At 35.7% G+C, this 25,425-nt stretch overlaps 1 protein-coding gene across 1 annotated transcript in view; it reads left to right on the top strand.

The window, feature by feature from the left end:
* Nucleotides 1–13,483: 13,483 nt before the first annotated feature.
* The window catches only part of antxr2a (ANTXR cell adhesion molecule 2a), a 66,458-nt gene continuing 54,516 nt past the window's right edge, over nt 13,484–25,425 (top strand). The window contains exons 1-7 of the mRNA XM_073839619.1: nt 13,484–13,943; nt 18,129–18,200; nt 20,079–20,150; nt 20,319–20,400; nt 21,154–21,258; nt 21,344–21,412; nt 21,641–21,721. Coding sequence (XP_073695720.1) covers nt 13,816–13,943; nt 18,129–18,200; nt 20,079–20,150; nt 20,319–20,400; nt 21,154–21,258; nt 21,344–21,412; nt 21,641–21,721 — 609 coding nt within the window. The 5' untranslated portion in view covers nt 13,484–13,815. The remainder of the gene's footprint in view (nt 13,944–18,128; nt 18,201–20,078; nt 20,151–20,318; nt 20,401–21,153; nt 21,259–21,343; nt 21,413–21,640; nt 21,722–25,425) is intronic.

The following is a 25,425-nucleotide window of genomic DNA, read 5'->3' as shown; positions in this document are numbered from 1 at the left end:
TGTGATTTTGACCTAAAGTGTATTGAATCATGATACCGAGTGTGAACGTACCTTGCATATCTCATCTCGGTTTGTGTCCAGCAGTCCGAAATCTGGGGTCAGTTAGCCGATGCTCACAACAGGTTGTCAATGAGAGTCAATAGGGCATCGAAGTAGCCATGTAAATAAATCACTGTTTTACGCCATTTACGAGGCACAAAGTAGCTCCACACTTCATTGGTAGACTTCCAAGGGCCCTGACATTTAAAACGAGACATGAAATTCAAACGTGACTAAATTCAAGATGGCGGCGATCGGTCTGTTTCTGGTGGAAAATGTCTGTATAAATCTTCTTGTAAATAAACTACCGGTGCTTTTTTCTGAGTTCTCAATGTCTCGTTTTAAATGTCAGGGCCCTTGGAAGTCTACCAATGAAGTGTGGAGCTACTTTGTGCCTCGTAAATGGCGTAAAACAGTGATTTATTTACATGGCTTCTCCGATGCCCGATTCACTCTCATTGACAACCTGTTGTTAGCATCGGCTAACTGACCCCAGATTTCGGACTGCAGGACACAAACCGAGATGAGATATGCAAGGTACGTTCACACTCGGTATCATGATTCAATACACTTTAGGTCAATATCACACCAGAGTTCTCCTTTAAGAGCTTAATTTTTCATAACGCAAATTAAGACTTTCTTGATGAAATCCAAGAGCTTTATAACCCTGCATAGACAACAATGCAACTGACATGTTTAAGGCCCGGAGAGGTCGTAAATACATTGTTGAAACAGTCCATGTGACATTAGTGGTTAACCTTAATTTTATGAAGCTACAAGAATACTTTTTATGTGCAAAGAAATAAAAAATAATGACTTTATTTAGTGTTAGTCTCTACAGCATGTTCACTAGAGTACACAACGAATGTGCATGTACAGTGCTTTGCGAAAGTATTCATACCCCTTCGTTTATTTTCGCTTTTTATGTTGCTGCCTTGTTAAACTGCTCTAAATTACTTTTTTCCCACATTAATCTACACTCCATACAGCATAATGATAAAGCAAGAACAGAATTATTAAACTTCAAAATTTATTAAAAACAAAAAAATTGTACTTAGCTGAAGCAACTTTTCAAGTTTTTTTTGAGTATGATGCGACAAGCTTGCACATCATCATTTGGCAGTTATCTGCCATTCTTCTCCTCACCTCTTTATCGCTCAAGCTCTGTCAGGTTGGATAGGGGTAGACACATATTTTCAGGTTTCTCCAGAAATATTTGATTGGGTTCAAGACCAGGCTCTGGCTGCGCCAATCAAGAACATTTACAGAGTTGTCTATAAACCACTATTGCTGTGTGCTTAGGATCTTTGTCCTGTTAGAAGGTGAATCTTCTGCCCAGTCTGAGGTTCTGAATGCTCTGGAATGGGTTTTCTTCAAGACCATCTCAATATTTTGGTGCATTGGGCTTTTCTTCTACTCTGATGAGTCCTTCAGTCCCTGCCACTGAAAAACAGCTCCACAGCATGAGGCTGCTATCAGCACACTTTACTGTTGGAATGCTGCTGTGCAGGTGATGAGAAGTGCCTGGTTTCCTTCAAACATGATGCTTGGAATTGAGGCTCATCAGACCAGAGAATTTAGTTTCTCACAGTCTGAGGGTCCTTTAGGTGCTTTTTTACAAATTCCAAGTGCGTTTTCATGTGTCTTCACTGAGGAGAGGATTGAGTCTTGCCACACCACCATAAAGCCCAGATCAATGGAGTGTTGCAGTGATGTTTATCCTTCTGTAGGTTTCTCCCATCTGCATATATGATCATGGAGCTCAACTAGAGTGACAATCAGGTTTTTAGCCACCACTCTAACCAAAGCCCTTCTCCATCAGTTGCTCAGTTTGGCCAAGAGGCCAGCTCTAGGAAGAGTCCTGGTTGTTTCAAACTTCTTTCATTAGGGGTAATGGAGACTACATGCTTCGGTGAACCTTCAATGCAGCAGAATTTTTTCTGAACTCTACCCCAGATGTGTGGCTTGATGCAATCCTGTTTCTGAACTCTACAGGCAGTTTTTCAACCTTAGGACTTGGCTTTTGCTCTAATATGCATTTTCAGCTGTTAAACCTTTAATTAAGACATGTGTGCCTTTCGAAATCATAGCCATTCAATTGAATTTGCCACAGGATAACTCCACTTGAAATGTAGTAACAATCTACAAGCAATATGGATGCTCCTGAGCTAAATTTCAATTGTCCCAGATAAGGGTATGAATACTTATGCAATCGAATGATTTGGGTTTTTGATTTTCACTAAATTTGCAAAGATGTTAAAAAACAGTTTTTTTTTTTGCTTTGCCATTATGATGTATGGAGTGTGGATTGAGGCAGAACAAAACGTAATTTAAAGCAGTTTAACAAACGGCAGCAGCAAAAAAAGTGAAAAAAATGAAGGGGTATGAATACATTCGCAAGGCACTTTACATAAAACAGTCTTTGTAAACATGTCTAAAGATTTCGACAGAGAGAATGACTTAGGCTTATTTATTTGAACCTGAATGTACAAACAATAAACTAAGGAAGATGGACGTTCTATGTCAGAACGTGGGCTCCTGCTTCAGAAATCATTGAACGAAGTGGTTATTTTGTTTTCTTTGTTCTCATAACTTCATAAAATTAAGGTTGAACCACTGATGTCACATTGATTATTTTAACGATGTCCTTACTACCTTTCTGGGCCTTGAATGTGTCAGTTGCATTGCTGTCTATGCAGGGTCAGAATTTTATCAAAAATATTTAGTTGTATTTAGAAGATGAACAAAGGTTATGGGTTTGGAAAAACAAGAGGGTAAGTAACTAATGTTAGAATTTTCATTTTTATGTGAACTAACACTTTAAAGAAAGCAGTTGTTTCGTAGTGCATTCCTCGCTCATCCTCATGTGCACATCTGGCAAGGCAACAATAGTTTGTGCCACTGATGCCTGGTGCATTGATGGAGCATACTAGGTTGTTTGTGCATACAAATATATCCAGTATCTCATTGGAATCTCAAAAAAGGGAAAACAAAAGGTGTGCATGTCCATCTGTCTGAAAATGTGCTGCGCTGGGTGTCAGTCCAGACTCCACATTGAAGGATGTGCTAGAACAGTGACCATTGCAGCTGCGACTGCCTCTCACTTGTTTTGGCCATTTGTGTTCTGCTTGGCTGAAATGACTGATATAATCATCTGCGATGTGCACTGACATGGCAGACAGCTCTCTCCAATGAATGAGAGAGCCTCACATCGAGCCATAATGGCAGGTGATGTGTTGCTCATGCTGGTTCAGAATCACACTCAGGTTGTCTCAGTGTGCTAAATGAAAACAGAATGTTCTATTTGTCTCTTTATTTCCTAATATCTATAAGCGTAAAGCAAAAGAAAAGCAAATCTTCAGAGAGACCGGCTTAAATGAAGATAAAGAAACCCTTCCTTGTAATCCGACCGGGAGGTCCCAACATGCACTACTCTAAATGTACCTTCTCAACTATGTCATAAAGTTAGATGCGCCTTTGAGAAAGTCTCCTTCGAGTTTCCACTAATCGGAAGTGACGCTGCTGTTTTTCTGGCTGTTGTAATCTCTGTTCTGCACTCCTGAGATGGATGAGGTGGAAAAAATAACAAACGCAGAGCGTGATTGTGAAGGCGGTAGGAGCAACGCTGGGCCACTGAAAATGGCAGCTGTCAAGACAAGCTGACAGCGAGAGGAACTCGCGCAGGCCCTTGCTGTCTGAAGACTTTGTCACATTGCAGTAGAAACCTCAAGGAGTTCAGAGGAGATGCGTGGTGGCAAGCTTGTCATATTTATTAAGGAGATATTTGGCCAACATGTGAACTCATGTGTGACCACCTTAGTAATTGCATTTAAAGGAGGAGTTTCTTTCTCCAGTTTATGGTGCTGGATCATGTTGCAGTATTTTTGAAATTCTATTTATACGCTAAGATTTTTTATGTTTTTTAAAGAATTCTCTTCTGCTCACCAAGCATGCATTTATTTGATTCAAAACACAGCGAAAGCAGTAATATTGTGAAATATTTTTACTATTTAAAATAACTGCTTTCTATTTGAAAATATTTAATAATGTGATTTGTTCCTGTGATCATTTTCAGCATCATTACTGCAGTCATCAGTGTCACATGATCCTTCAGAAATCATTCTAATATTCTGATTTGCTTACATTTTTTTAGGATTATTTGATCAATAGAAAGAAATAAAAGTTTTTAGATAAAGAAATGATAGAAATTAATACTTCTATTTAGCAAAGATGCTTTATATTGATCAGTAGTGATGATAAAGACATTTATAATGTTACAAAATATTAAATGCAGGCTTGGTGAGCAGAAGAGACGTCTTTACAAATCTTAATGTTCAAAAATGTTTGACTGGTAGTGTATATTATACATTTGTGTGTGTACTATATAGTTTAGATCCCTTAAAGAACTGACAAACAATTTGAGTTGAATTAATGACAAGAGTATCTCACACAATGTTATGTGCACTGTACAGAAAAAGCTTGATAGTTCTATCATTTGAACTGATAGCAAAGAACAGCACATAGCTGTATATGCACACAAATGAGACTTCAATAAAATAACTTTTAACACAGCTGACTGCAAAGACATGACAGCACTATATATTTCAGAATGTGGAAAAGTGCCCAGGGCAAATGTAACTGGAGCATGTAAGAGAACAGTTAAATGGCTGTTTGTTTTGTATTACATCAGCTAGTCAGTCGTGAACTAGTTTCTTTACAAGTGTTTCCCCAAAGGGACATTTCTATATATTGCAACCGTTTACTGTGAACAAGAGAGTTCTCACAGTCATATTTCATAACATCCTGCAAATGACTATTGTTTATTAATTGGTCAAGTGCATCTGCTAATCATGCATGCTATATTTTTAAAGGGGTCACTGGATGCAAAACTAACTTTTACATGTTGTTTGAACATTATTGTGTGTTGGCAATTTGTGTACACAACCACCCTACAATGATAAAAATCCACCCAGTGGTATTTTTTTTAATCTTTAAAAGTAATATCCCCTTTTTAAAATCAGGTCATTTTCAGCTTCTTGTCGTTGTGACGAAACACAGTTGATTGACATGAGTGTCTTACCTTAGACCCGCCCTCACCGAGCTGAAACAGTCCGAATAAGATCGCCATTGTGTGACTCAGGTGCAGAGGAAGACTTTGATTGAGCGATTGAGGTGTTCTGTTGTTGGATGTAATAATGAACATAGCAGTAGTCATTTACTCCAGACATTAAGAGGCAGAGGACAACGCCGATCCTGATCTACATATGCATCTATGTTCGTGTGAATCATTCGTGATGCAGCTTCACCCACAGCAGAAGTGAGTATTTTTATGCGTCTTTGCAAATGGCCTTTCTTAATAATGTGCTTGTTGGCAAATTTCGCCTGTAAACGCAGCTAAACGGGCTAAATGCAGCTAAAGTAAACATTACAGCTTGTAATCCCTTAGCAGAGAGGGGCGGGGCGAGCAAAGCTCATTTGCATTTAAAGGGCCCATGCGATAAAATGAGCTGATATTTTGCAGAGCTGATTTTGACAAGGTAAAAGGGTGTTTTTTTACACTACTATTGAGAATTTTTAACCAAAGTATACTTTTCATTAAGACCCTAAAGAATCATATGAACTTGTGGAAAATGGACATCCGATGACCCCTTTAAGCATACAAATTATTTTCAAGTGCCTTGAAAATCAAAAATCGATGAAAATATGTGACGGTTGAGATGTTTAACGAATTGAGATACAATTGACCTCATGCACAGAGCGTTCTTTAGAACTTCCGCATAAAGATAAACCAGCTCTAAACTTCCGCTGAAGCTCATTTTATGTGCTATATATTAGTTGGACACTCTTGAGACTGATCTAGTGCCTCGTTCTTATCAGAAACTGAAAAAAATTATAATTGCAACATTATAAACAATGTTAGCGGCATGAACATTCAGTTTCATATTATTTAACAACATATCATTTAAATGCGGAGCCTGGCAATCCCGTACTCTCGGTATCTGCATAGTTGTACATTTAAATGCTGACAGCTAAACACTATCATGTTTAGGCTAACGTTAGCTAGCTAGCGATACTTCTCTTCAAGGACATCTTAATCGTATTCATGATAATCACTAACTTGCCTTCATAGTCATGAACATGTTTTTAAAATCTTGCAATATTTCAAAGCCTTTATTATTTTTTAATTCTACAACTGTGAAATAAAATGTACTTCAAGGACTCACTTTTTATTCATAAAAAAGGCATCGGAAAAATGACTTTTCACAGAAAAAAATGTCTATTTTTTGGCTAAAATAATATGGAATTACCCATATAACGAATAGATGGCAGCAGATGATTATTTATTATGCAGCTGCCTCTCCCTATATTTTTCAAGACGTCTTGCTTTTCGATTTATTATAAAATTACTGGTATAATAAATTGCAGTACTTTTACCGCCCTTAAGTATATAGTATAGCAAGTGCAGAAAGTCATTAAGCTCACACACAAAAAGCCTATACGGGTGAATTATTTAAATACTAATATATAGTTCACTACAAATACGTTAAATATTTATGGTATAATAATTAAATAATGCACTCAATATGAATCGATAGGAATTTGAAATATTTTATAAAATTGAATAACTACATCTTTTAAGTTTTATCTTGAGCTGTAAACTCTATTAAATAGCAAAGACTATAGAATACCCTTATCTTAAAGGGACTTTGTTAAATAGTCTATACTTAACCAACACACATTGTTACTGCTGTAGTTTTGTTACTCTGAATTTAGTCAATCATTTAAGCTCTTTTTTTTTGTCATCAGCTTGTCAGATGTTTGGTCTGGTTATTACTGTCAATCATAGCAATGACTTGCGCATATTTAGCCCATTTACTCACAATTTTTTTTAAATTGGCATTTGTCATTCTTGAAACGGTATTTGCGTTCTCATGTAGACCATCTGCTGTTTTTTTTTTTTCGTTCAGATGTTTAATGTAAGATAATTTTACAAAGATAAAGTCAGACCATTCTGTTTTTGCTTCAATTTTTGAAAATGTACAGTCTAATTTAATTTAAAAACTGCTCATGCTGCATGTATGTGAATCAAATAGTTATAGTGTGTTAAAGGGATAGTTCACCCAAAAATGAAAATTTGATGTTTATCTGCTTACCCCCAGGGCATCCGAGATGTAGGTGACTTTGTTTCTTCAGTAGAACACAAACAAAGATTTTTTAACTCAAACTGTTGTAGTCTGTTATCATATAATGGCAATGAAATACCTTTGAAAGTAAAAAAAAAACATGCACTGACAAATCCAAATTAAACCCTGCGGCTCGTGATGATACATTGATGTCCTAAGACATGAAACAATTTTTAGCAAGAAACTTAACAGCTCGGGACAGTTGGACATTGCTGTGTATCAGAGGTAAATAATCACATAAATACTGTTCAGTTTCTCGCAAAGGGGTGTAATTTGGATTTGTCTGTGCATGTTTTTTTTTCATAAAATCATATAGAGAAGGACTTATTAAGCAGGAAAGGGCACAAAAGTTTGACAAACTAAAATTAAAAGGTTGTAAAGTTACATACAAGCTGTATTAATTAAGATATTCGACTAAAATTTCACCTACATGACTGGAAATGATAAGAACAAACACAAATGTTGTCAAGATTCGTGCCCTGGAAATCCTGGTTCAGTTTAGCCAACCATGCCTTTTGTTTTTTTTTGCACTCTTTTCCTTGATTTGTTATAACTTTTGGCGGTCTGTTGTACTCCAAATGTTTTTCCTGGTCTGACCGACTAGTACAGCCCAAAACATGACAATAATTGATCATTTTCAGCAGCAATAATACATTTTTTTAGTTAGAGTTTTGTTTGGTTCAGTGGCATTGTTTACATTCAGTGCCGCCAATACAGGTGACTGATGATGCGTTGTGAAAACACTCTATCGTTACATCCCTAGTATTAAAAAAAGGCCTTACACCTTTGTTGCAATATTCGCATATAATGCTGTTGTTTATCTACTAGTGCCTATAAGACATTTTGTGATGTGATTGAGATGAAAGAAGTAAAGATAGCTGGAGTACAACACTGACATTTATCTACAGAGCTCTGGACAGGAAGTTGAACAAACAATCAGGAGAAGCAGGTGTCATTTGATGGACAAAGCTGCCAGCACAGGCTGCTTGTCAAGTGAGTAAACAAAGAGAGAGACAGAGAGAGAGGAAATGACATATTCAAATTGTGCTGAGAGACAGATTTTAATTTGCTTGTTCTCTGACTCCTTTCAACTGCTGTTCACCGGGCAGAGAGGTGACAGATCTGGTCCTGGAATCGTTCACGAAATTATTTTATAGGAGCTGGAATGGATTTGTGGAGCTCATACAAATGTATATTATATATATTTGTATATTTTATTAATATTTATGAAGAGGAGGCTGAGGCTAGTTGTTATATTGTACTCTAGTGCACATTTGCAGGGTTAATTTTATGGGTCTGGCTTCCAGTCTTATTCACACCCAGCTATTTTTAACTGTACAAAACAGATTGTTTTGCTGCTTGGTATTACAAATTGGTGTGTCTTAGCATATTATTTTAATGTATTATCTTAATTATGAACACAGTGGTTTGTAGTGCAAACTGTTTTATTGTTTACTGCACATTGTTGTTCTTCTCATTATTTCCCTATAAGTCTCGTCCATATAGGCTTACTTCTGCATTAAAGAATAGGATAGGCTGCAATGAAAACTTTAATACAGTTAATCATTGGCAAAAAATTACAATTTTTTTTAAACAAGTATGAAATTTAAATTATGTATAAATAGAAAATAAATAGAAAATTTATGTAAAAAATTAAACTTTTTGGCCAATAAATATCATAATTAATAGTATACACTCTTAAAAATAAAGGTGCTTTAAAAGGTTCTTCAAGCGATGCCATAGAAGAACCGTTTTTGGTTCCACAAAGTACTATTCAGTCAAGGGTTCTTTAAAGAACCATCTCTTTACTACCCTTTTAGAATCTAAAGAACCTTCTTTCGCCACAAAGAACCTTCTGTGAAACGGAAAGGTTCTTCAGATGTTAAAAGTCCTTTAAGGAACCATTTAGACAAAAAAGGTTCTTCTATGGCATCGTGAAGCACCTTTATTTTTAAGAGTGTAGTACATGATACAGCTTGCCCCAACCTGATATTTATGAAAAATACTATTTTCTTTTCTTCAGAAAGAGAATTTGACAGGAAAGACATTTATAATGTTTATATTTACATATATAAGATTTATGTATACATAAGAATTACATTCCAAATTAATGCTGTTCTTCTGAACTTTCTATTCATGAAATAATCTTTTAAAAAAACTATAGTTTCTGTTTTCAAAATTGATAATAATAAGAAATGAACTGAAATAGTGGCTGCTGAAAATTCAGCTAAACCAACAAGACTGGAGAAATTATATTTTTAAATATATAAAACTTGAAAACAGATATTGAAATAACTGTGTTTAACTGTATTTTTGATCAAATAAATTAAGCCTTGGTGAGCATAAGAGCCTTCTTTAAAAAAAATCTAAAACTATAACATGAAAACTCAACAAACTCCAACTCCATTTCTATCTTATATAAATATTTAATTTACATTGCAGTTTATCCATCCTTTTAACAGAGAAAAGCAATAAAATGCCATAGCCAGATCAGGATGTGTTGTGGTATCTCGCTCGTGTCATGCACGTCCGAGCGTTCTCCTCCTCCGACATCTTTTACCTGCTCTGATTGAGTCTTTTTTTTACAGGTCAATCCTCATGAACCCAGCCCTGTCTGCTTTGATTTTCCCCTGTTCAGTCCTACTCGGGCACGTTCACGGACGCCTGCTCCACGCAGAAGAGGAAGGACGAGCAGGCACTCTGCAGAATCCTCTCATTAAGATGACAGGCCCAACCATGGCAACAATTAACTCCATTCAGCCACAATTCATCCCTCTTTTCAGGGCGCAGAGAAGAGATGAGAGGAGACGTGCAGGTCAGACTTAGCCGAGTGTTAACCTCGCTCTGTGAAGGATAATCTGAGGTTCTGATGATACCAATGACACTGATAGAGGTCTGTCCACAGGATATCTAACAGGATATCCCATTGTAGGGATGGACTGGCCGTAGGGAGCACTGGGACTTCCTGCAGGGTGGGTCAACTTATGGCCTGCTGTCAGAAGAAAAAAAAAATATACAAAGATTTTAAAGCAAGAGAAAGACATCAATACTATTTATGTACAGTGCAGGATAATTAAAGGGATAATTAACCCAAAAATGAAAATTCTGTCATTAATTACTCACCCTCATGTAGATCCAAACCATTAAGACCTTCATTCATCTTCAGAACACAAAATCCGAGAGCTTTCTGACCCTCCATAGGGAGCAAGGGTCCTATCATGGTCAAGGCACAGAAACATAGTAAAGTTGTTGTTAAAGGAGTAGTTCACTTTCAGAACAAAAATTTACAGATAATGTACTCACCCCCTTGTTATCCAAGATGTTCATGTCTTTCTTTCTTCAGTCGTAAAGAATTCATGTTTTTTGAGGAAAACATTTCAGGATTTCTTTCCGTATAATGGACTTCTATGGTGCCCCTGAGTTTGAACTTCCAAAATGCAGCTTCAAAGGGCTCTAAACGATCAAAGCTGAGGAAGAAGGGTCTTATCTAGCGAAATGATCGGTTATTTTCTAAAAATTTACAATTTATATACTTTTTAATCTCTACACAAAGTACACACAGAGCTAGACAAGACAAGTATTTGACGTTAAAAAGTATATAAATTGTAATTTTTCTTTAGAAAATAACCGATCGTTTTGCTAGATAAGACCCTTTATTCCTCGGCTGTGATCATTTAGAGCCATTTGAAGCTGCATTTTGGAAGTTCAAACTCGGGGGCACCATAGAAGTCCATTATATGGAGAGAAATCCTGAAATGTTTTCCTCAAAAAACATAATTTCCTTACGGCTGAAGAAAGAAAAAACATCTTGGATGACAAGAGGGTGAGTACATTATCTGTAAATTTTTGTTCTGAAAGTGTACCTTCAAATTAGTCCATGTGACATAAGTGGTTCAACCTTATTTTTATGAAGCTATACGAGAATACTGTGGAAGGACCCTTTCTGTCTATGGAGGGTCAGGAAGCTCTCGGATTTCATCAAAAATATCTTAATTTGTGTTCCCAAGATGAACGAAGGTCTTATGGGTTTAGATCTACATGAGGGTGAACTAACCCTTTAAGTCAGTCCCTGATACCTGGTTTTTATTTGGGTCTATATGATCCCATTGCATTCCATTTTGCTCTTGTAAACTCTTAAAATTATAAACATTACTGTACAAAATTTGATCTTGCACATAGCAAAGAAACAAGGAGTTTGATATCAAAAAGACATTTCTTTGCCTGTTTAAATCTTACCTATTGTTTTTTGCTTTTGTTTACTGTTTCAAGAGGGAAGAAAATGTTGCCTGAAATTATGGATACCTTTGTTTTTTTGTTATGGACTCCTCTGATAATGAGTTTCAACACCTCAATGCATCTCACAATTAGTTGAATTGTTTTCCCTGTCATTTCCAATTATTCTTACCACTAAAATGTCCATGACAAACCAGCGGAATAGAACTTCCGGCATTCCGATGAAATTTTCAGTACATCACCATAATCAAGCATGTAAAACCCAAACTGTGTTTACACTACCACACCACTTCAGATCCATCATCTGGATATATAACAATTATCAATATTATCCAAGCTAATTATGAACATTTGACTGTGTTTGATTCACGGCCTTATTAAAAATTCATGGTGGCTTATGATGGTTTCTGCTACTCAAGGCATGATGTTATATATATTGCATTTAGCGTAACTCTGTTGTTAAATTACATTCGTTTTCAAAAGTTGTAATCAAAAGAAATGCAGAAAATATATTTCCATTGATGTTGGTAATAATAGCAATTAAACATGTGAATGAAACTTAATTAAATGTGTCCTGTCATGGTACAGTGGAAAAGCAGACAAATGAAACAATTCTCTGTCCCACTAACAAACCCTCAAATAAAAGCTTTCAGAAACTTTATTATTATTATATTTACACTGCCAGTCAAAAGTTTTTGGACGGTAAGATTTGTAATGTTTTTTTAAAGAAGTCTATTTTGCTCACTTTATTTGCAAAAGCAAAAACAGTACAATTTTTAAAAATATTTTTACTATTTAAAATAGCTATATTTATTTTATATTTTAAAATGTCATTTATTCCTGTGATTTCAAAGCTGAATTTTTAGTATCATAACTCCAGTCACGGTCCTTCAGATATCATTCTAATATTCTGAATTGCTGCTTAAAAAACGTTTATTATTATTATTATTATTATGTGAAACATTTTCGTTGTAGAATTTTCATTCAGGTTTCTTTGATGAATAGAAAGTTAAGAAAAACAGCATTTATCTGAAACAGAAATCTTTTGTATTTATCATTACTTTTGATCAGTTTCTAGAATCCTAAGTATTAATTTTTATTATTAAAAAATGATACTGCAAGCTTTTGAATGGTATAGTGTATGTTACAAAAGCTTTTATTTCAGATAAATGCTGATCTCTGGATCTTTCTGTTCATCAAAGAACCCCCCAAAATGTACTCAACTATTTTAAATATTGATAATAATAAATAAAACTGTTTCTTAAACAGCAAATCAGCATATTAGAATAATGATGCTGAAAATGTAGCTTTGATCACAGGAATAAATTGCATTTTAAAATATATTCAAATTGAAAGCATTTATTTTTAACAGTAAAAATACTGCACAATATTACTGCTTTTGCTGTATTTTGTATCAAATAAATGTAGGCTTGGTGAGCAGAAGAGACCAATAGTGTACATGAATTTATTTAGTGGTTATTCTGAAATACACAAATGTCATTGAACAAGAAGTGATTTTAGGCCAGGTTTTCTGTTTTAGAAGAAACCAGATTTAATAATTTTATCTCTGCTTAGATTTTTACAACTACAATATTCTCTGTGGATAAACAATCGTTATACTGCAATCTTGTGCTTTCAAGTTTTGCTCAATACAGTTTGGTGTCAATGTATTACCTTAAGGGCTTATTTAACGTAGATAAAAAAAAATTCCCCACGCAGATCACACAAAACATGACTCAAGGCCATAAGTTGCCACATAAAGGAGTTAACACACAGGACAGGGCTTGTCTGTTTACAGTCTGCGATCAAAATGCAATCACTGTTATCCCTACCAAACACAATCGGTATCCCACAGAAAAAAGAAAACAGTGTTTCTTTTATAGTCCTATTCAAATACACATCCTGCTGAAGAATCACAGCTGCTGGGTGTGTGTGTGCGAGCCAAACGGCATTTCGACCTCAAAAACCCTGTTGCACATCTGGGCGGACGCGCCTGCGCACTAAAAACTAGGTGAAGTACCCGAAGTCGCAAAGAACTTTTCCAAACAATTTCTCTGCGCTTTCCGAGTCATCACTCGCAAAAAACTGACACCGGCCAGTTTGTTTTAGGGGTGGCGTAAAACGGATAAGTGAAGAAATCAGATGCAGTGACGTTGCATATCCTATGTTTCACAGGAAGAAGTGGAACTTTTCTGCAACGCTATAAAGTGGATGATGTTGCGCCAGACCGGGGGACACAGCGCCGTTGTTTTGAACTTGACATTGCTTTGATGTCACTTCATATAAGAAAACGCCATTTAAGTCGGTTTTAGGCCCACTTTTGTGATTTTTTTATACCGCGGATGCAAAACTCGTCGTCATGACAAAGGAAACTCTCTGGACCGTGGCATCCACGGCGACGTTTTTCTTCTGTTTATGTTTTTCAACTTTTAAAGCAGAAACCCCTTCTTGTCACGGAGCCTACGACCTTTACTTTGTTTTAGACCGGTAAGTACTCGCAAACTTTCATGTTGTTCTGAATTCAAAGTCCTTAAGACAAAATATATATTTACATAACGCACAGATTTACTGTGTATAATGTTGTATATCGTTTACATCACACCAAACTCGTGTTTGTATGTTAAAGTGAGAATAGCGTCCAACAACTGTCCGTGTCAGCTATTCCACAGTTTGACCTGATTTTACATCTGTGCCAGACACTGCTGGCGACCAGCATCGTTCAGAGGCCACACAGCAAGACCTTTAGCTAAAATAAAGGCTTTTTGAGACTTGAGACACAAGCCGTTTTAGTTGGTACAGGGTGATTGCAATCTACAGTTCAAGTCAAAAGTTTACATACACTTTGCAGAATCTGCAAAATATTAATTAATTTACCAAAATAAGAGGGATTATATAAAATGCATGTTCTTTTTTATATAGTACTGACCTGAATAAGATATTTCACATAAAAGACAAAACGAGAAAATAGTAGTTTATATTTCTATTTATAAAAATGACCCCGTTCAGAAGTTTACATACACTTGTTTCTTAATACTGTGTTGTTACCTGAATGATCCACAGCTGTTTTTTTTTTTTTGTTTAGTGATATTTGTGACCCTGGACCACAAAACCAGTCTTAAGTCGCTGGGGTATATTTGTAGCAATAGCCAAAAATACATTGTATGGGTCAAAATTATAGATTTTTCTTTTATGCCAAAAATCATTAGGAAATTAAGTAAAGATCATGTTCCATTAAGATTTTTTTGTAAAATTCCTACTATAAATATATCAAAATGTAATTTTTGATTAGTAATATGCATTGTTAAGAACTTAATTTGGACAACTTTAAAGGTGATTTTCTCAGTATTTTGATTTTTTTGCACCCTCAGATTCCAGATTTTCAAATAGATGTATCTCGGGCAAATATGGTCCTATCCTAACAAACTATACATTAATAGAAAGCTTATTTATTGAGCTTTCATATGTTGTGTACATCTCAGTTTTGTAAAATTTTACCTTATGACTGGTTTTGTGGTCCAGGGTCACATTTGTTCAGGAGTCCCTTGTTTGTCCTAAATATTTAAACTGCCCCCCGTTCTTCAGAAAAGTCCTTCAGATACCAATTCTTTGTGTATTTTTGTGTGTTTGAGCCTTTTCAACAATGACTGTATGATTTTGAGATCCATCTTTTGACTCTGAGGACAACTGAGGGACTCATATGCAACTATTACAGAAGGTTTGAACGCTCACTGATGCTCCAGAAGGAAGCACAATGCATTGAGATCCTGGGGGTTAAAACTTTTTGAATTTAAAAATCAGGGTAAATTTAACCTATTTTGTCTTCTGGGAAACTTTTGAATCTTCTGTAGCTTCTGATAGGGCAGTACTAAATGGGAAAAATATATATATCTAGGCAAAAAAGGGAAAATTTGCACCTCTTCATTCTGTTTAAAATTTAGACCCCTTGCTCTTCTGGAGCATCAGTGAGCATTTGGATCTTCTGTAATAAGTCGCATACTGTATGAATCCCTCAGTTGTCCTCAGTGTGAAAAGATGGATCTCAAAATCATACAGTCATTGTTGGAAAGGGTTCAAATACACAAAAATGCTGAAAAACCAAAGAATTTGTGGGACTTGAAGGATTTTTCTAAAGAACAGTTAACTGTTCGGGACAAACAAGGGACTCATAAACAACTATCACTAAACAAAAAAACACAGCTGTGGTCTGTGGATCATTCAAGTAACAACAGCATTAAGAATCATTGCATGTAAACTTTAGAGCGGGGGGTCATTTTTATAAACTCAGCTATTATTTTCTCTTGTGGACTATATGTAATCATCTTTTATATGTTATATCTTATTCAGGTCAGTATGAAATAAAAAATAACATGCATTTTGTATGATCTCTTTTTTTTGGTAAAATAATTCACATTTTGCAGACTCTGCAAGGTGTATGTAAACTTTTGACTTCATCTGTATCTATCTCTTTCTGTATATCTAAATGATGTACACACATTCAAGAAAACCATCCCTCCCCCTTTTTTTCTGTCTACATATCTGTCTATCCATCTATTCAACTGTCTGTCTTTCATCTGCATGTGTAATGTTTCATATTAGCTTACACTCCTTTGAGAATCATTGTTGGCCTCAGTGCAGTCCTCCATCCTGTCTGGGAATATTACAGGATGATGGCACAGATATGCTCTTTCCTCTTTTTGAAGATGTAGAGCAGCACAGAACCAGCCCGGAATAATGACTGGTCACGACCAGCAGATCCGGCCTCAAGTGTTTTTGACAGGAAATCAAACTTCCCATGTCCCAGGTCCAGACCGTTTCTCTTATTAGATGCGGTTTGATGTTCTCTGATGGTCCCACTAAAGCTTCTATAGATTCTCTGACCTTGGCTTGAGACAAGGAAGAAGACAATGCATAAAAAATGATTTTCTAATTACCTATCGCTTGTGTTTTATGTTCTCAGCACATGCAGTGGACTATAATTATTAGTTCAATTACCTTGTAGCTATTACATCAAGGGCACATTTTATACACTTTTCTCATTAAAGACACTGCATTGCATTGCGGTTAATGTCGCAGAAGTCTACTTCCACTTGAATTGATTCATGGATTTAATGTTGCAATATGTACAGATTTTGCAATAATGGAAAAATAATCAAAATGATTATGAACTCATCTTACTAAGTATGTATACAGTTTCAGTTCTGGCTATGTTGATTTGTGTGGTGTTCTTTGTATTTGCTATACACTCCTTTTTTGGCTTTGGAATCCTAGCTTGGCAAGAGTTGTGTGTTCTCTGTTACCTGTCCCATTGCTTGCCAATTTACCATGATTTGTACATCATACCAAACAGAAGCGTAAGCCTCCTTGTAATAAGAGTGACATAATAGCTAATACACAGAATAATTCTAAATGCTTATAGTTCTATTTCTGTTCAAGAAAATGACAATACAGTACATGTTATGCTTTGTTGGCTTATCTGCTAAATATCTTAAAATGTAAAACCTGTTTGTTGTATTCAGCTGGGCCAATTAATAGGCAGATATTTTACAATTTTGGGACTATCAGCATTGTTTAATAACTGCTTTCACTTGGCCAGTTAATATGTTCCAGTTTCATTCTACTAACAGTCTTAGTGGACAATGGACAGTTTTCTGTTTTCAACTGTAAATAGTAAAATTTTGGTTGCACTTTATTTTACAGTATGTGTACTTGCATGTACTTATAGTGTACTTACAGTGTACCTACCTAAAAAAGATCTGGTAATAGGAGGTAACTACATGGGGTAGGGTTAGGTTCAGGGTTATTATCTAGTTATTGTAGTTACTATAATAAGTACATTGTATGTACATGAGGAACAGGACTAAAATAAAGTGCTCATAAGAGTTTTATACAAAAGAAATGAATGCATTTATTCAAAAATGAAGCATTAAATTGACCAAGTGTGACAGTAAAGACAATTAAAATGTCACAAAAGATGTCTATTTCAAGCGATTTCTATTCGTCTGAGCGTTCCACAAAAATATTAAAACTATTACTATTACTATCTTTTTTTAAATTTATAATTATAGGTTTTTAAAGCAGCAAATCAGCATGATTTCTGAAGGATTTGCTGTGACACTGAAGACTGACTGCAGAAAATTCAGATTTTTCATCACAGGAATAAATTGTAAAATAGAGAAAAATCGAAAACAGTTATTTTTAAATTGTAAAAATATTTCACAGTATTACCATTTTTTACTGTACATTTTTACCTTTTATTCAAGTAAATGTAGCTTAGGTGAGACGTTTTAATGGTTATTTATCTATCATGTTATGTGCACAGATATGTGTTTGTCTCATTAGCTCCTAGTAGTTTAGTGTTTGGTGTTGGAATGATGCAATGGTTTCAGGAGTGATGCTGGGAACTGAAGTGGTCAGCAGTTATAATCAAGTGCCTTGACTCATATGTTGTTATCATAGCACAAGGTCTGTGCTGAGCCCTTTATAGACAGACATCATTTTTCTGAGAGAGTGTTAACACTGTAACTGACTCAGCAGCATCTTTGCCACAATGTAATCAACAGCACAACTCTTACAATAACCAGATGGGGACATTTCACTTAAGGCTTTAAATATAATTGCCTCAAGCTGCTTTTTCATTAGCGCTGACTTTGTTTTTCACGTGCTTCCTTACAGATCCGGGAGCGTTTCGACCGACTGGAGTCAGATCTATGATTTCGTCAAAAATCTTACAGAGAAATTTGTGAGGTAAATATGCTGTACTTTCTAATCCACCACATCAAAGAAAGCCATCCGTCACAACTTGAATCAAGGTTAAATGCTACCTTGGCTGCATGGCAGCTACACATCCGGTTCTGAGATGGCCCAACAGTGGGGGAAAAGAAACAAAACGTATAAAAAAAAGAAATCGGCAGATGAATGTGAACTTATGTAACGTTGACTCAATGTATGTGCCAGTACAGACGGTAGCGACCTAGCCAGAAGAAAGCAGTCTGCTTGAGAAAATAGCAAAGGGAGCAGGTGGGAGTGGGTGGCAAGGAGGCTCAGTCTTCTGGGCTGTGAGAATGGCCATTTGCACTGCAACCATCCAACAGCACACTTATCCCTCACACATGAAAGGAGAAGACGCAGCCAATGTACTTTAAGTCATGAGTGCAGGAAGACCAGTGCAGTCTGCCATAGACTTTGATGGTCTTCTGTTGTGCCATGTGGTCTGCGCTGGCTCTCTTTAGAGAGCTTTTTTAAGCACTGAATGGACCTGCTGTATGAATGTATCATTTAGGAATTACCTTGAAGAGCTGTGTTGTTTTGTGGTGTAATAAGGGACCAGGCTGAAAGATGATACAAGTAGGTTACAGTACATCTGTGTTCTTTATATATTCAGGAACATTCAAGGTCATTTCCTTTTCGGGACAATTTTTCCTTCAAGCAGGGCATCGTAATGCCATTTGGCGAGTCATTGTTGTATTTATCACTTAATCAGCCTGCGAAATGTTCAGTTCTCTTGCCTCTTCTTCATCTGATTTTTGTTACCACAATTTGGCTGCTTGGATGCATTTGGATATTCTCCCTGAGTATCTCATGTGGGGGAAGGTTGTGGATTGGATGTCATTCTGAGTGAGAAAAAGCAGCACCTCTCCTTATGCTCAGTCCTGAGACCTGACTTCAAATGTGTAGAGGAACCCAACATGTTCCTATGCTGTATCAGCTTTCGTGACAGAAGGTTGTGAAAAAGACCAACTGCTTCATTGAAATGTACTTGTCATAATCAGCTATATATTTGTTGTCAGATTATGTGTCAGTTCTTTCTGAGAAAAGAATGCTGTTCCAATATCACTAGGACATAAAATTCCTGGTTTTCTAAACCAGCAGTTTGCAAATGCATTAGAGCACTAGTGTGGTTATAGTTAGCTAAAACCGGTAAAAATGGTTTCAGTTCATAAGTATTCAAATCTAAAATAAATTTGTAAAATATTTAAAAAGCCTTTTTATAAAAGCCTGTTCTAAATGCTACTAAATACTATAATGTTAATTAAATAATAGTAAATAACACTGGGTAGCTTGAACAGTGAAATATACATGTATTCATGTCATTGTTCTACTTTTTGAACTTGACACAGATCCAAATGCACATCTGCATCGCATCACTGTTTTGCAGAAAAGTTGTGTCGCTGCTTGTTTGTCCTGCTCTTATTGCGAAAGGTAGGAGGAATATATATAGGAAGTGACAGGTATAAATATAATCACCAACAGGATGTCTGCATGAATCACACATGACAACCTGTTTCCTGTCTGCATATCAATTATTCACTTCCCTAGTCCAGGCAGAAGGCATTTTTTTCCCCTAGTCACAAGCTTTTATTAGCTGATCACATTGGCTAACTTATTCAGAAGCCAGCTCTATGGTTGCGAAAGAAACATGAGGACAGCTAGACTTTCTACATCACAGGATTTTCTCTGCATCATTTGCAGCAATGTTTGTATTGAGCTTTTTTAATAAAGTCAAAGTCTCCTCTAAAGAGCTTTTTGCTGCGGTTAAAAGAACAAGAATTTGCAGCTGTGCCTGATTTTCCATTTGTCATTCATTTACAGTGTTTTTCCATTTTTCCCATTTTTTCATTCCAGTCCAAATATGCGAGTGTCCTTCATAGTGTTTTCATCGAAAGCAGAGATTGTGTTAAAGCTCACTGGAGACAGGTATGGAATCAGGCTTGCATGAAGTGTTTGCAGTCCCTAGTGTAAGAAAGCTAGTAATACACCATGTGTTTGTGTTGTAATGTACAGGAGTAAATATTAATGGTGTAAAAGTTTGGTGATTGTTAGTAGAATATTTCTTCCATGTATGATCATGCTTTTCATTATCAGGACAAAAATAAATGAAGGACTGAGACATTTAAGTGAAATCAACCCAGCAGGAGAAACCTACATGCATGAAGGAATTAAACAGGTAAATAACATCTTTTTTGCTTAGAATTTGTGGTGTGTTTTAAGAAATTTACTGGTCACACTTTATATTAGGTGGCCTTAACTATTATGCACTTCCATCACAAAATAAGTACAATGTACTTAATGTGATCATATTACATTGCAAAACACTTTTGCTTCTGTTAAGGTGGGATATGGGTAAGGTTAGGGACAGGTTTGGTGGTGTAGGTTTAAGGGTGGGTTAGGGTGTAAGGGATGGGTCATTACAGAAATTAATTACAAATGCAATAGCATATAGGTTTTTAAAAATATATAAGTACAATGTAAAAACATGTATGTACACAATAAGTACATTGTACCAAATTATTAATTTAAATGCAAGCACATAGTAGTTAAGGCCACCTAATGTAAAGTGGGACCTATTAATTGATTCAAAATAATAATGATAATAATAATAATGTTATGCACACACGGTAGTGCAAATATACTTGACTGACTTTATTTCCTGGACTTTAGTCTTGTACTGAAATAAACAAAACAAATCTGTTTGGTTCCCCTCATGACCAAGATAAGATTTAATTACATCTTTCTAAATAAACACACCACATTTAATGTCCCGAATCTGTGCCTCAAGATGAGTTCTGTGTCTTTGATTCAATGATAGATTATTTGTATATGTTTATATATCCATTTTTATACATCCCTGCGATTTTAAGAAAGTAGATGTTGATACGTTTCTATTCATATACATCTATCACTCTCTTCCTCTTTGCAGGCAACTGCACAAATGAAAGAACAACTTAAAAAGTCCTCTAGTATCATTGTGGCTTTGACTGATGGAAAGCTTGAACCATATATACATCAGCTCACTAAGGATGAGGTGAGCATCTGTCTAAAATCACATATTGTTCTTCATTTCTGGAAGCAAACAATTGCATTGTTATGACTGTTTGTTTGGCATATAGGCTGATTTAGCAAGGACGTATGGGGCTCGTGTGTACTGTGTTGGTGTAAAGGACTTTGATGAAGAACAGGTAATAATGGCATTACAGCAGATTTTTATTAAATTTGTGAACATGTGTGCAAAAAGCTCTCTGCAAGCAGGGGTTTTGCAGAGTTGCTTGTAATTACAGTATTGCTGCTCTCTTCCTGTTTCTGTTGCGATGACAAACCGAGTTACAGGAGAGGAAATGTCAGCACATTTTTTTTCTTGTTTGGCCATCAGCCCTGTTATTATTATCTCTCTTTTTGCCTGCCAACAGCTCGCTGATGTGGCTGATACCAGGGAGCAAGTGTTCCCAGTCAAAGGAGGCTTTCAAGCTCTCAAAGGCATTGTTAACTCGGTAAGTTCTCCGTGCCAGGGGCTCCCATCCCAAAAGGTGTGATCGAGGCCTCTAGTCAACTAAGACAGATCCATTCTTTGAACTATTAAGTAGTCATTAAGCTGACAATTTCTTCAAAGCGACTTACAGTAGACTTTTATGTGAACAGTCCCCTGGAGCAAAAAAGGGTTAAATGTCTTACTCAAGGGAAAAATACTGAGAGGAACAACAACAAGCACATCACCTCAAATGAACTAGCATATACAGATCATTTTTGGGAAGCAATTTTGTCTTTTTTTTTGAAAATGGACGTATTTTTGCAATTAACAAACTGGCATCAGACAGATGCTAGATGCTAAAACAATCCAGATTTGTTATTTAACTACAGCAAAGTTTTCAAAAAGGCTGTTTCGTAAAGCAACTTTATAAAATATAGCTAACATCACTTGGTTGTAAATCGTAGATTTTAAAGAACTTTGTGAAACATTGTGTTTGTAAGAACTTGCCAAAGCAGTTTCATCCTACACAAGTCTGTTGACAATTCATTTGTGATACTTTCCATTCGCTTCATGATGTTCCTCGGCAAGTATTTTTCACAGCATGTTTGCCGGTTTATGCGCATGGCATTTACCGAAGATACGGTTTCGCATTGTAAACATGGTACAAAGACTGAACGTCTTCTGCCATCAGTAAACCATCACCAGCTGAGGTCAGTGTTTTTGTACACGGGTGTGTTGTTTTGTGACCACAGGAATCAGTTTCTGGGATATTTTTCAGGTTTAGTCATGCAAGACAGGACCTCCTTGTTATTTATTGTTTTGTCCAGAAAACAGATATGAAAAAAAAAAGACCCATCGTTCCTGTTACTGAGTAAGCTTGCTTGGCCAAATGGAGTTTCAGGCCCAGGAAAACACAGGCATTCTCCAGTGATTAGTAATCTTGGAGGCTGGGCTAGTTGGCCTCATGTTGCTCTCTGCTCAGATTTCCAGGATTTGAGATCATCTGTGCAGCTTTGCAGTCCGGGCCTAAAGTAGACTTAACAGAGATTTTGCAAAAAGCAAAAGCCTAAAGAATAGATTTAGCCAGGCCTATTTTAATATTCCAAGAATTGATTGATGGCAGAGAAAGTTTTTATATTTATTTATTGATTTTTTTTTTTTGTGTGGATTCATTTAAAAATTTGCATGATATGGTTGACTGGTTCATATTTACACTACTGTTCAGGTGTTTGGTGTCAGTAAATGTGTCTATTTATTTATTTTTTACGAAATTGATACTTTCGTTCAATAGGGATGCGTTAAATTGAAACCTCTAAACAATCAAAAGTGACAGTTAATACATTTATAGTGACACAAAAAATAAATATATGCTAATAAATGCTGTTCTTCTGAATATTGTAATCATTAAAGTATTATACATAATTGTAGAAATTTATAAGCAAATTTTATTTTTAAAAATAATAAGATTATTTATTTTGTTATTTAGTACTGACCTGAATAAGATATTTCACATAATTTTTTTTTACATAGTCCACAAGAGAAAATAATAGTAGATAGAATAATAGAATTTATAAATATGACCCTGATAGTTGTACATGAGTTAAACTGCCCGCTGTTCTTCAGAAAAGATTTTTGTGTATTTGAACCCTTTCCAACAATGACTGTATGACTTTGACTGTATGGAAGATCCATCTTTTCACACTGAGGAAAAACCTTACAAAAGGTTCAAATGCTCACTAATGCTTCAGAAGGAAACAATGCTGTGGGGTTTAAATTTGAAGATCAGGAAAAATTAAACTTATATTGTCCTCTAGGAAACAGCTTCTGTAGCTTCTGGAGGGCAGTACTAAATGAAATAATATGATATTTAGGCAAAATAAGAAAAATGTACACATCTTCATTCTGTTCAAAAGTTTACACCCCTGGCTCTCAATGCATTGTTTTTCTTATGGGACATCAGTGAGTGTTTGAAACTTCTGTAATAGTTGCATATGAGTTCCTCAGTTGTCCTCAGTGTGAAAAAATGGATCTCAAAATCATATAGTCATTGTTGGAAAGGGTTCAAACACACAAAAATTTGTGGGACCTCAAGGACTTTTTTGAAGAACACCAGGCAGTTTAACTGTTCATGACAAACAAGCGACTTATGAACAACTATCACTAAACAAAAAACTGTGGATCATTTAGGTAACAACACAGTATTAAGAATCAAGTGTATGTAAACTTTTGAACGGGGTCATTTTTATAAATTGAACTATTATTTTCTCTTGTAGACTAGATGTCAATGTCTTATGTAAAATCTCTTATTCAGATATAGAAATATGTGACCCTGGACCACAAAACCAGTCTTAAGTCGCTGGGGTATATTTGTAGCAATAGCCAAAAATACATTGTATGGGTCAAAATTATTGATTTTTCTTTTATGTCAAAAATCATTAAGTAAAGATCATGTTACATTAAGATTTTTTGTAAAATTCCTACTGTAAAACTATCAAAATGTAATTTTTGATTAGTAATATGCATTGTTAAGAACTTAATTTGGACTACTTTAAAGGTGATTTTCTCAGTATTTTGATTTTTTTGCACCCTTAGATTCCAGATTTTCAAATAGATGTATCTCGGCATCTATCAAATATTGTCCTATCCTAACAAACCATACATCAATAGAAAGCTTATTTATTGAGCTTTCATATGATGTATATATATCTCAGTTTTGTAAAATTTAACCTTATGACTGGTTTTGTGGTCCAAGGTCACATATATCAAAATATAGACCTGTACTGTAGGGAATGGATGTTGCTTAAACTGTCAAAAAGATCGAACAGCTTGATATGGTACAATTCGGGACGGAACAAACTGCTCTGGCTTGCGTTTCCACTGCCAACAGTACCCTTACTTGACAGGTGTGGTGTATGCTGGAAAGTAGCAATTGACATCATTCTTCTGCGAAAAGTGCAGCATTTTCTGTGTGTATGTGTGTGTAAAAAATATAAAATTATAATTTGCATTATTATATTTATTTGTTTGCACACTCTGATGTAAACAAGCTCAACCCTAGTAGCATGCGCAAGTGATGTTTCTCTATCAACCAATCAGCTTTCTGCAGTAAATCTAGTTCCACTCTTTAGGTACCGGACTACTGTGCAGATTACCCCAATGGTAGGGTCCCAAAAAAGTGGTATGGTACAGTTCACTATTTTGGTACCGTTCACAACTTCTGACAGTGGAAGCAGGAATAATTGTGTACCCAACTGCACACTCTGTACACTCAGTGGAAACAACCCAAAAGTGTAAACATGGATTTCTGAGTAAAAACCTAAATATTGACCTAGTTGTGATGTGGAAAACATCAATGTCAAAAAACATTTTCAGCCAAATTTGAAAGCAGTATTTGTAATGCTAATTTTCACAGCACTGACACCTTGTATACATCACACAGTGAAGTCATGGCTGTGAAGCTATTAGTAGTCAGAGCAAAATACTGGAGAATACCACAAGAAACACTATTTAATTCTGAATGAAGCTCACAACTGAAACTCTTTCAGCAGGATGGTGATCCAAACACAAGGCCAAGGGGAAAAAAAACTTAAAAAGGTCAAATCCATGATCTAAATTCAACTGAGAATTTGTCTCTTGTAATTTGAGAATTTGTTGCACTGCAAGAATGTCTTGATTAACCAACCAGAATCAAGTATTCTAGAGATCTGTGTAATAATTATAGATAGC

Source organism: Garra rufa, chromosome 5 (genome assembly GCF_049309525.1).
Source record: "Garra rufa chromosome 5, GarRuf1.0, whole genome shotgun sequence".
Lineage (NCBI taxonomy): Eukaryota > Metazoa > Chordata > Actinopteri > Cypriniformes > Cyprinidae > Garra > Garra rufa.
The sequence above is the reverse complement of the archived record's forward strand: the minus strand, read 5'-3'. Positions and strand labels throughout refer to the sequence as shown.